The following is a 13370-nucleotide window of genomic DNA, read 5'->3' as shown; positions in this document are numbered from 1 at the left end:
AACAGGGACTCTGCCTTCCTTTTTTCCTCTAAGGCTGAGTCCATGGTTGGCTTTGTCTTTCACATAGTGTTTAAACAACCCTTTCATGAAAGGTAGATTTATGCCATAGCAATACTTTAAAAGAAGTCGCCAGGGGCTTTAGGGAGAGATGAGTCTCTGGTCCCGTTCCAAATCTGCAATTTACAGTCTCATTTACCTTGGGCAAGTCACTTAGTTTCTCTGTGGTTTGGTTTTCTTAGCTGTAGAAATGAGGGAAACCATAAAAGTCTTAAAAAGGGGATTAGAGCAATTGAAGGACAAAAACCACGAAATACACCTAACACACATTCGCAAATGGCTATTATGAGAAAAAAGCACCCCCACTGCTGAATTGAGCAGATGACAACTAATTCCTACGACAGGAAACCTGAGATCTATAATAATGTCCCCGCAGAAGGATCCCCTGTCCTATGAGAACAAGCTCTTCGCTTTGTTCATCGGACCTTCCCTTGTTTTGGGCAGCGTCGCCGGCTCGAGGGTCTTCGTGGACAGCCTGGCAATGAACATCTTTGTTTTTAAAGTTCCTAAGGTGGAGTGACGCTCACTTCTTCCCAACTTTCTCATCACTTCTCTCACCTGCTTTCTCATCCCCTCCTCAAACCAAGGTAACTTCTAGAACCCAAGGAGAAATAAAAAAAAGGAAGAAGAAAGGAAAGGTCAAAGGAAAACAGAAAGGAGAAGGCAGGCAGGTTGGAGAAACAGTGGGGTCTCTGTGCGGTGCCCTGCAGGACTCTGTCTGTTGACCATCAGCCTGCAGCCCCTCTTGCTGTCCTCCTCTGCGGACCCGCAGGCCCTCCAGGGCTGCAGCAGACACAGTCCCAGGCTGCCTTGTAAGCACGTGGGCCTTGGGAGGGGGTGCGAGGGAGGGGTGGGGGTGCAGGAAACAACACTTACTTGTTTTCACCGCGGTCCCGGTCAGGCCCCATTTCTCCTGTTCTGGTTGCTAACTGACATGGCCCTGGCACTCTATTCAACTCAGAACATGGAAAACCACTCTGTTTTTGAAGGTGTATTTCCCAATTGTTTTTTAGTCCCCAGTGTCCTGGGTACTTGGGATCTCAGAGCGTGAGAGCCATTTCCAGGTTTGTTGTTAACCTCATCCCAAATGATGTTCTCTTTCTGCCCTCCCTCATTCTAAGTGTGTGCTTCTTCCACCGGCCTCTCTTTGCCTCCTGCCAAACCTTTCTTCTCCAGAATCCTCTTTCCTCAGTGCATCCCTGAATAGTAGGGGAGAGCGGGAGGGAGGGAGAGAGAGAGAAAGAGAGAGAGGGAAAGAGAGAGAGAAGTGAGTGAGAAAGCCCAGGCTCTTGTGACTTACCAAGGATTTTTGTCAAAGATGAAAGTATCCAAATGTACCAGACAGAAATGGAAAATGGTGCTTTGAAGTAGGAACACATGTTTTGCTTTAGAAAAGTAAAAATTGCAGAGGATTGTTTTCTTCTATTGTGTTCTCTCTCCTCTTGGTTTCTAGTTGGAGGCAACACAGAATAAACAGTATGGGATCTACTTCTCACTACTACCACTTACTACTAGTACTACTTTATGCCCTTTATTACCTTTCTAAAACTTGAATAATTCAGAATTCCAAAACAAATCTGGCCCCAGATATTTAGGAGAGTACCTTCACTGCCGCATCCACTCCAGACTTGATGATTCCGGTAGCCTCCCAACTGGTTTCCCTCCTTCCACCCTTGCCGCCCTCCAGTTTATTCTGAACGGTATAGCTAGAGTGACAGTTAAAATCTAAGTCAATTCAAGCCACTCCTCTGCTCAAAACTCTCCAGTAGGTCCTCCTTTCGGAGGCCCATAGAGCCCTCCATGACCTGCCCCTGCCATCCTGACATCACCCCATTGGCTTCTTCGCTGTTCCCTGAACAAGCCTGGGATCTACATTGTACTCCTGCCTCAGGGCCTTTGCACTTGCTCTTTTCTCTGTCTGTTATGCTTTTCCTCCAGATTACTGAAGTCTAGCTCCCTCATATAGGTCAGTCTTTACTCTGCCTTCCAAGTGAGACTCACTGACAACCTTTTCTAAATTACATCTTCCTCCAAAATTGCCTTACCCTTCCTCTTTAGCAGTTAAAAATTATCTTATGAATAAAAGTATTTGGGGGAGGGTGCCTGGGTGGCTCAGTCGGTTAAGTGTCTGCCTTCGGCTCAGGTCATGATCCCAGGGTCCTGGGATTGAGCCTCATGTTGGGCTCTCTGCTCAGCGGGGAGCCTGTTTCTCCCTCTCCCTGCAGCTCTCCCTGCTTGTGCTCGGTCTCTGCCAAATAAATAAATAAAACCTTAAAAAAAAAGAAAAAGGAATCAACGCTGAAGTACGGATACCATGCTATTACACATGAACTCATACCTCAAGGTTAAAAGTAAAATGAATGTGTATCTTTTTTGTTGTTTTAAAATTCTATTCTAGGATCTTTGTCAATTATTACGCATCTCAGTGTTCAGGAGAAATCCGTTTGTAATCACTTCTCATTTATCCAACAGGGTGGACTAAGCGCCCAAGCTTTTGTCCGTGTGGAAATGGAGGACGTGAATGATAATGAACCTGTCTTTAATCCGTCAACCTACGTGATGAGCATTAGCGGCCAGACCCAGCCAGGCACCGAGATCATCAACGTTCTTGCCACTGACAGGGATTCTGGGATATACGGAACAGTGGCTTATGAGCTCATTCCCGGAGACCTGTCATCCCTTTTCACCATCGACTCCACTTCAGGTGTGTGCTCTTGGAACAGTTTGCCTCTGAAATCAACACTTCCACTATACAGCCTGAAAATCGGCAAAAGTGGTTTTTTTATTAGCAGGGATGTTGCGGGACCCACTTCACCTTCCAGAAGGCAGCAAGGTATACTGTAAAGATCAAGGCTTCGTGATTATATGAGACCCGGATCTGAGTTTGAGCCTTGTATCCTACTGGTCTTATAATCCTTATTGGTCTCAGTCTCTTTACCTTAAAAGTAGCACTATCGCTATCAATCCCTGTGTTGCAAGGTTTTGTGAGGATTAGAGGCAGTAAATTATGAGAAACAGCTGGCCGATAATATTTATTTTGCAAATGTTCATTCACTCCGTTCAATGATCTTGCCATCTAAGGGTGATTTCCGTGATTTCAGTGTATTAATAGATAACCTAGTGCAAAGAGCATTGCGTGGACATCCAGAATAGTTCCCTTTCTTGTGCTTGGTCTGGCATTCCCTAGTCTCTTTGAGTCTTAGCTTCCTTGTTTTTATTTATTTATTTTTTTTTTAAAGATTTTATTTATTTATTCGACAGAGATAGAGACAGCCAGCTAGAGAGGGAACACAAGCAGGGGGGGTGGGAGAGGAAGAAGCAGGCTCATAGCGGAAGAGCCTGATGTGGGGCTCGATCCCAGAACGCTGGGATCACGCCCTGAGCCGAAGGCAGGTGCTTAACCGCTGTGCCACCCAGGCGCCCCAGCTTCCTTGTTTTTAAAATAATACCTAAAACTCCTTTTAGTTCTCTAATATGGTAATTGCATATCTGCCCAAGAAGTCCCGTGGACAAACCGAGTCTTTTAGAAATAATCAGAATTTAGGAAGTTATCATTCCCTTCTTATTGGTTTATTGTTAACAAAGTCATGTTTGAAATAGTTGATTACAGGAAAATCTTACATTTCAAGTATATAATATTACATTGTAATACTTTTGAGATATTGGAGATGTTTTTTTTTTTTTAAAGATTTTATTTATTTATTTATTCGACAGAGATAGAGACAGCCAGCGAGAGAGGGAACACAAGCAGGGGGAGTGGGAGAGGAAGAAGCAGGCTCATAGCGGAGGAGCCTGATGTGGGGCTGATCCCACAATACTGGGATCATGCCCTGAGCCGAAGGCAGACGCTTAACCGCTGTGCCACCCAGGCGCCCCTATATTGGAGATGTTCTGGTCCCAAAAATGATGCTGGAAAAAAAAAAAACTTTTTTTCTTTTACATTTCTCCTTCTTTTAAAAAAATTTAATTTGATTTTAGTTTATTGTAGTAAGAACACTTAAGACGAGCTCTGCCATCTTAACAAATGTTCCAGTGTACAGTACATTACTGTCGACTGCAGGTACAATGTACAGCCAATCTCTAGAACTTACTCATCTTGCTTAACTGAAACTTCGTGCTCATTGATTAGCAACTTCCCATCTCTCCCTCCTAGCTAGCCTCTCACAACCACCATTCCACTCTTCGATATTATGATTTTGACTATTTCAGAGACCTCATGTAGGTGGAATAATGTAGTATTTGTGCTTTTGTTACTGGCTTCTTTCATTCAACATAATATCTTCCAGGTTCATCCATTCTGTTGCATTTTGCAGGATATCCTTCTGTTTTAAGGCCAAATACTATTCTGTTGTAAGTATATACCACATTTTCTTTATCCATTCATCTGTTGATGGACATTTGTTTTTACAGCTTGGCTGTTATGAACCTGGGAATGCAGATATCTCTTTGACATTTTATTTCTTCTTAAAGCACCTGACCTCAGCATGGGTAGAATGTGTTTCTATTGTGATAAGGATAATGTCAGGTGCTACAATAGACATTTTCTGTACTTTGTCTTTATTGAATCTTCACGATACCCTCTGCAACAGCCATAGTCACTAGCAACAAACAATAATTTACACAGCAAATCTAATCTACCAAGTTAGTTTGGCTTCTCACCCGACCCCGGTGGGCAGGGAGTTACTGCTTCCTGCTTGGAAGGTGTGCTTGCATCCGATGTGTGTGACTGGCTGGGGGATTAGTTGTTTACAACGGCAGCCTTAATAAGGCAGAACTTTCCTTGCTCAAAATAATCCACTGACATGGCTCCTTTAACATTTCAAAGATCAGAAGAAAATACTTTTTTTTTTAGGAAATTAGTCTGCTTATCTTGGCTTTTTCAAAATCCGTCTAAACAGCTTGTCAAATTGTCAGGCCCTCCAGGTTGCTAAATATTGCCAAAAATATATAGGTCAGCCAGTAATCAGAGCACAGGATCTAAAAACATTTAGTAGATTGTTTTTAAAAGACATCAACATGCTCATCGTCTAGTTTTCCCTGGACGGTCTTGAAGGATGAGCTGTACTGCGTTCTGTTTTTAGAAGAGCTCTCTTGCTGCTGCGCTAGTTTCAGGAAGCCACAGGCTTCCATTCCTGGCACGGGCTGTAAGACAGATGCCATTGTTAATCAAAGAGAATGCTTTACGTGGGTCATTATCTAGGGAAGTATCACGGTATTTTTTTTTAAAGCAAAGACCAAATTGGTAATGGAAGTAGCCTTGGGTTATTATTGTTGGCAATTTTGATGCCCATTCATTTAGGTTGAAGTCATTTTTCTAACAGTGCTCAGATTTGGTTGTGCTTAAAAACAACTCATGAGAAATTCATGAGGCCTGGTAATGCTTTACTTTAACCTTTAGAAGAGAATTAAACAGCATCACGACTAGCTGTGGGAAAAAGTTGCCTAGTGAACAGGCAGTCTTCAGTTTGAACAGTTGAACTCAAGTTCATCTATTGGCTGACTGAAACTCCAAATACATTTTCTTTTCTTTTTTTTTTTTTTAAAGATTTTATTTATTTATTCAACAGAGAGAGAGACAGCCAGCGAGAGAGGGAGCACAAGCAGGGGGAGCGGAAGAGGAAGAAGTAGGCTCCTAGTGGAGAAGCCCAATGTGGGGCTCGATCCCATAACACCGGGATCACGCCCTGAGCCGAAGGCAGACGCTTAACCGCTGTGCCACCCAGGCGCCCCTCCAAATACATTTTCTATATAGTACGTAATAGTTAGGCTTCTAGGCCATGCCAAAAAAGCTAGTTGAACTGTTGATGTTTTCAAAGAGTAGAACAAGGACCTGTATTGGAATATGGTTTTCTTCTTCTGGATCTGTTTTGTTGTTGCTGTTGTTGTCGCTGTTGCTGTAATCTATATAAAGCTGGACTGTTTTGCTTCTGCCATAAGGTCTCTCTTTACTGAGGCTGCCAGTGTAAATGCCGTGTCAAGAAATTGCCTCTATCAATATATATTTGTAGAATGAATGAATAAATGACATCTAGAAATAATTGAAAAGTGATTTAAATCCTTTTACGTATTCTTAAGAAACTGCAAGGGAGTGTCATTGATAACACAGAGCAAAATTTCATTTAAAATCTTTCTGCATCCCAGTGTGGTAGGTAATGCTCTGGCCCACCCCCAATTTCCTCAAAATTCTCCCAAATTCTTTCCACGTGGCTCACACTTTTCTAGATATATATGCTAAGTATACTAAATGTATTTGCATTTATATATAGTTGTATAATTCGATAGATGTATAGCTGTATACTTTTATATTAAATGAGAAGAATATTGAGAATCGATGAGCTAATTTATACATTATTACTTCTTCGTGAATCACTCTAAGAATCTCTCTTAGAGACATTCATTCATTTGCTCACTGGTTCATTCATCCTTTCATTTTGATGCTTCCTCTATCAGACATGCTGTTTTCTAAGCTTGTACACTTTGTGCTGTAGGCTCGTGTTTTTCTGAAGACGGGAGATTGCCCATTGATCTCTTTGTGCCACAGTCAAGACTCATGCTTTAAAAATAGAGCTCTTTGACTTTCTGTGTTCATCTGGTAAGAAAAATGTTTTGGAGAAAACTGGAAGGGGGTGTGGTAATGTCATGGTTGTTTTCTCTTGTGGGTTTATCTTCCTGTTCTGTTTCTGGTTTTCTAAGTTTGTTGTTGGTTCAAAGAACATTTTTGTAAAATGTGTGTAGGCACCAGGAGAGAGATATTGAACTGAGCCTTCATCTCTCTTATTCTCAGTTAGTTGGGTTCCTTTGATGTGGGCACGAGGCAGACCACACTGTTTTGAGTTTTAAAAGAAGGAGACACAAGAGTCATATTTATTAATAGCTCTTTTTATGTTTTTAATCCCATTTTATGAATTGAATGTAGATGTTTTTCTTACGTCGTTTGAAGTATTCTCTTTAGTAGCATGAAAGGAGTAGTTCTTTAGCTTTCGTGTTTGTCCTATTTATTTAGTCATTTTGCACTGAGGCAAACGTTACTGCGAACTCAGATTATTTTAAGGTGTCACATTTCAGACATTCGTGTTGGTCGTTTACAGGAGCCCAACTCCCTCTTTTGTTAGGACTACCTTTGGTTAAATTCTTCTGGTGTGCCTCTCTTTATAGAAGCACGTTAATGCTATAAAGAAAAGTCAAAGTTCTAAAGAGTGTAGCTTATCTATTCAAGGCAGGAAATGGAAGCAAGTTCATCCTATCAAGACATATTCATTCAATGCCTGCAATGTACCAGGCACTGTTTGAAGTATTTGGGAAACATCAGTCAGTAAGACAGATAAAAATTCCCGTTCTCATAGAACTTACAATGAAAGTTGATGTTGCCTTGCCCATTGTCTGTTCTATGTTTAGTCGTGGCGTACACAAAATCCAAGTTTAGCATTACAGAAGAACAAGTAATTAAAAGGGTAACTGAGTGAGTTAAAGGCAGCTATGCCTCTTTGTTTGGTTGTAATCTTTTGTTTGTACAGGGTGCGTGGAGTTTAACCTTGTCTGTGAGTAATGTAGCACAGACTCCGTTTTTCTTTATTTCAAGGGCAGATCTTTTTCTAGTGTTAGTTTTAAGCTCACATTTCATATCATGTAATGATTCTCATAATTCTTCATGACTGCCACTTTCCTACATTTAGAACATTCTGATATGTAGCTAATAAATTAAAACCACATCTCATTCCATAAGGGATGTGAGCCTACTCATGCCAAAAAAAAAAAAAATAATAATGACTTCCTTTTATTTGTAAGACAGAGACTAAGATTAATCACGAACACCTAATCAGTACGTGTTGCTTTCGTGGGAAACAAAAGCATATTAGAGAGTTTTCTTATTAATTTTTCCAGTATAAGATCACAGATTCTTGGGGACCTTACGATTCATCTCCCTTATTTAGTGGAGGAAGAAATTGAGGCTGAAAGGGATTCAGTGACTTGCCTAAGGATACATGGTGAGTAAATGGCATAATCGGACTTAAACCCTCTCCTGGACCCATCATCTGCCCCTTATTGCTCAGTCTTGGATGATGACACCTTTCAATATCTTTGCCTATTTGAGCCTTACATCAACCTATGGCATAAGCAAAGCAGATGCTTTTGTGCCCATCTGCAAATTAAGGGAATAAAGGCCCTCAGAGTCTTAGTGACTTGCTGAGGGACACGGTAACAAACCTGACACTTGAATTTACTTCTTGGACTTCCCCCTTTCAAGGCTCTTTCCATTATTATGCCTTTTTTTCCCTTTTAAAATAAACACAAAGCTAAGATAAATAGAGGTTTCATTGTCTCAACGAAATAAGATAGAAAATTGATCTCTCATTGTGACTTCTTGTAGAAACCTATTTGAAATACCAAATTATCTCCTGATTTATTTGTTCTTTTCAACTGACTATATAGAATTCAGTGGAAACTTCTAAAATGGGTATGTTTTTCTTCAGAATCCTTTTCATTGTCGATAAGAGACAAACTTTTCAGTCCATTCCATTCCTTTGAGTCACTACAACTTAGTAACCCAGATTTGTGTGTGAAATAAATAGTGTAATGTCACCTATTTACTGAACACGTTTCTATAGTCTCACAAACTGAATATAGGAAAGGCATCATAAATACCAATAATCAATAAGATATTGGAATTGACATCCCATTGCTTTTGATCTGTCTCTGTTTTTGAGAAAACCACACATAGATTCCATGTTTGGTGATGGTCATGATTTTATGTTTGTTTGTTTGTGTGTTTGAAGTAGGCTCCTCACCCAGCATGGAGCCCAATGCAGGGCTTGAACTCAAGACCCTGAGATCAAGACCTGAGCTGAGATCAAGAGCTGGATGTTTAACCAGCTGAGCCACCAGATGCTCCTTGTACTTGTTTTTGTTCTTAACTATCCCATAGTTTATAAGTCTAGTAATGACCCACAGGTTATTTTCTGACTATAAGTGACCACCTTGGTTAAGAGCATCTCATCTTTTTCAGGAGTATGGATTTTGAAACTCGGTATTGCTTCATTAGTAGAATTATATGTATATTAGATTTTAATTAAAAGAGGACCTTTGTCTTTAGGTTCTTTTATTAGTCTATTAATTTAAAAATATTTCATCCCAACACTTTCCTCTATATAAATGAGAAGTGCCAAGATAAAGAGCATAGACAAATATTATTGCACATGATAATTGGTATGTAAAAATCCAAGCATTCAGTAATTCAGGCATGAAATAACCAGTGCTCATGAACAGCCAGTAAATGAATCAACTTCTGTTTTTCTAAAGTTAAAGTTTGTCCCCTGCACTGGTGGTTAATGATAATTTGCAAGTGTCATGAAAAAATGAGAGACAATCACTGTACTTTAAAATATGAAAATATAAATCCATAAATTCTAAGCTGACAAATATATAGGCAAACAGAGCTAATCATTTTATTGACCATCTTGTTATTTATTGCATATATAAATACGCATATTTATAAGTAATATATATTATAGAGCCATATATAATATTTTCTGGCCCCTCCACTTTTTTTTTTAAGATTTAATTATTAGAGAGAGAGCATGTGACTTGTAGGGAGGGGAGAAGGAGAGGGAGAGAGAATTTCAAGCAGAATCCAAGCAGAGCCTGACTTGGGGCTTGATCCCATGACTCTGAAATCACGACCTGAGCCAAAACGAAGAGTCAGATGCTTAACCGACTGCACAACCCAGGCACCCCTGGTCCCTCAACTTTTAATAGACACCTCAGTTTATTTAAAAATGTTGGATTCAGAAAGACCTAAATGTGGGACAGGAATTCCTCAAAATCCTAGAGGAGAACACAGACAGCAACCTCTTCGACCTTGGCCACAACAACTTCTTGCAAGACACATCTCTAAATGCAAGGGAAACAAAAGCAAAAATGAACTATTGAGACTTCGTCAAGATAAAAAGCTTCTGCACGGCAAGGGAAACAGTCAACAAAACTAAAAGTCAACTATGGAATGGGAGAAGATATTTGCAAATGACATATCAGATAAAGAGCTGGTGTCCAAGATTTAAAGGACTTATCAAACTCCACACCCAAAAAACAAATAAACCAGTCAAGAATGGGCAGAAGATATGAACAAACACTTCTCCAAAGAAGACAAACAAATGGCAAACAGACACATGAAAAAATGCTCAACATCACTTGTCACCAGGGAAATACAAATCAAAACCACAATGAGATACCACCTTACACCAGTAAGAATAGCTAAAATTAACAAGACAGGAAACAACAAATGTTGGTGAGGATGTGGAGAAAGGGGAACCCTCTTATGTTGTTGGTGGGAATGCAAGCTGGTATAGCCAGTCTGGAAAATAGTATAGAGGTTCCTCAACAAATTAAAAATAGAGCTATCCTACAACCCAGCAATTGCACTACTGGGTATTTACCCCAGAGATACAGATGTAGTGAAACGAAGGGGGACGTGCATCCCAATGTTCATAGCAGCAATGTCCACAACAGCCAAACTATGGAAGGAGCCGAGATGCCCTTCAACAGATGAATGGATAAAGAAGATGTGGTTCAAATATACAATGGACTATTACTCAGCCATCAGAAAGGATGAATCTCTACTATTTAAATCACGGTGGATGGAACTGGAGCAAAATAAGTCAATCAGAGAAAGACAATTATATGGTTTTACTTATATGTGGACTATGAGGAATAGCACAGAGGATCATAGGGGAAGGGAGAGAAAACTGAATGGGAAGAAATCAGAGAGGGAGACAAACCATGAGAGACTCTTAACTCTGGGAAACAAACTGAGGGTTGCTGGAAGGGAGTGGGTGGGGGGATGGGATAACTGTGCGATGGGCATGAAGGAGGGCATGTGATGGGATGAGCACTGGGTGTTATATGCAACTGGTGAATTATTGAACACTGCACCTGAAACTAATGATGTACTACATGATGGCTAATTGAATTTAAATAATAATAAAAAAGAAGGACTTCAAAAGCATGACAGAGAAATTCAAACTTGATTGTAACAGGGAATAAGGAATTACTTGAGAGTTTTGAGCGCTAGCCTGTCGTGGCCATGTTTAAGGAAATTTACCCTGGGAATGGTGTGCTGGGTGGATTATAGGACAGGAAAATTTGAACAGGAAATATATATTAATTAAAAAGGTCTATACGATAATATATTATTGTAATAATCCAGGGATAAACAAATGAGGTTTTACTAAGGAAATAGTAAACAGAAAGGCAGGCACTAATCTGAGGATATTTTAAGAGGAAAATAATATAGAAATCGTGACTAATTTGATTTATTAATGGAAGAGGATGAGTCATACGTATTTTAACTAAATGATGATGCAACTGATGTCAAAATGACAAATGCCCCAGGGAACAAATGCCACCTAGAAAGAGGTGCAGAACTTAATTCCGGTGAGAACGCATGGGGAGATACTAGGATAAAGAAACTATTGAAGCCACAAAAACATATGAATACTTTGATGAAAATCATATGCAGCAGCAGTTTTCAAACATTCTAAAGTATAGAAGACTTACTGGTGGAGATAGTTTAAAATGCAATTCCTGAATCCTTCCCCACATTTACAGATCAGAATATCTAAGAGCCTGAAATGTTTGTTTTTAGAAGTAGCCCTGGTGATTGTGATGCAGGTGGCCAGAGGATACCTTTGGAGACCCTCTACAGAATAAAACAAAGGGCCTAGTACTTAGTAGAGAAATCTTAAAAGTCTGAAGAGGGCAGACCACTGTTGAAATCCAAGCAATTGTTAGGATAGGCAAACAAACCAGCAAACACTGTAATATAACCAAGGGAAGGAACCCAAGAGCAATCAAGGAGCATCATGTAGCAGGTAGATTGTAGGAGTCAAGGAGCATGAGGATGGAGATGACATTCCGTTGCTTATCTTTCATCTGGGGGTGGGGATTATTAAATACTAGATGGTTCTTACCAGAGATAATATGCTTTTAAATAGCAGTGTGACCGTAGTACAGTTATTTATTTTATTAGATTTCACAATTTACTATATGTTATTGTGGTACATTTTGCTAATAGTTTGAGTATTTGTAACATTTTTTTTGTTGTTGTTTGTATCTTGGGAATCACGTGTTCAAGCAGTTTTATATAGATAATTTCTATAGAGCATGATTTAACTTAACTTCAGCAATTCATTGAATCGAATACAGGTCTCCTAAATATATTCATCTGATGGTTCTAAAATTTTAATTGATACATATCCTTGAAACTTTTTATATAATAAGAACCCCATGTTTAGAGAAGAGTTTTGAGCAGTTATTTTTCAAGACACACATTTTAATGTCCAGTCTAAATCTTCACTATTTATCCATTTTCTATATAGGAAGGTAGTAGATATATTTTTATAACAAATATATCTTCTTTTCCTGGATATTTTAATATTTTAATATATATATACATATATATATTTCTAATTACAAAGTTAACATATTGTCTTCGTCCACTCAGGCTGACATAACAAAATACCACAGACGGGGTGGCTTAATAACAGAAATTTATTTCTCACAGTTCTGGAAGCTACAAGTCTGATATCAAAGTACTGGCCAATTTGATTCCTGGTAGGAGGACAGTTGCCTCCTCTCTATTTTCACATGTTTCCTCTTATGAGGACACTAATCCTATAGGATCAGGTCTCCACCCATATGACCCCATTTAACCTCAATTATTTACTCCAAATGCAGCCATATTGGGGCTTAGGACTTCAACATATGAATATTTAAGGGACACAATTCAGTCCACAGCACACATGTTCATTAAAACTATAAGAATTTAAGAGGTAGAAAATGAACTGTCCTGTAATCTCAAACCATAGGAGATGACCTCTCTTTATCATTGTTCAGATGCTTCCATGTTTTTCCAACATACATATTTGTGTGTGTGGGGGGGTGCAAATAAAGTATGTATTAGTATTTATGATTGTATTTTACATATTCTGTATTTTTCCTATATAAAATACAGCATGTAAAGTCTTTCTTGATAAAAACGTGTATATTCATTTTTTTAGATGCCACATTAATGTTCTATTGTATGAATCTACCACAGTGAATTGAACCATTCATTTTCTTTTTGTGCTGTCTCTTTAAGCGGGGGGGGGGGGGGGGGACTCAGTTTCCCCTCACCCTCCCACCTCTCCCAGATCCCAGCTGGCTAATTTTTTAAAATCCAGGTTTCAAGTCCCACTGGTTATAAGAACTCACGAAGTTCAGCCCCTCTGGTTTTCAAAGCCACGTGTTATGGGGATTCATCCCCCCCATGTGGGCTGCCT

The 13370-nt window shown here is 39.5% G+C and overlaps 1 protein-coding gene across 1 annotated transcript in view; it reads left to right on the top strand.

The window, feature by feature from the left end:
- Window positions 1-13370, top strand: part of DCHS2 (dachsous cadherin-related 2) — a 122324-nt gene that overhangs the window by 16076 nt on the left and 92878 nt on the right. The window contains exon 3 of the mRNA XM_087866409.1: window positions 2530-2761. Within this exon, the coding sequence (XP_087722535.1) occupies window positions 2530-2761 (232 nt within the window). The remainder of the gene's footprint in view (window positions 1-2529; window positions 2762-13370) is intronic.

The sequence above is a fragment of the Ursus americanus genome, chromosome 13 (assembly GCF_024610735.1).
Source record: "Ursus americanus isolate L20-20 chromosome 13, mUrsAme1.1.p, whole genome shotgun sequence".
NCBI lineage: Eukaryota > Metazoa > Chordata > Mammalia > Carnivora > Ursidae > Ursus > Ursus americanus.
This window is presented reverse-complemented; position numbering and strand designations above follow the sequence as displayed.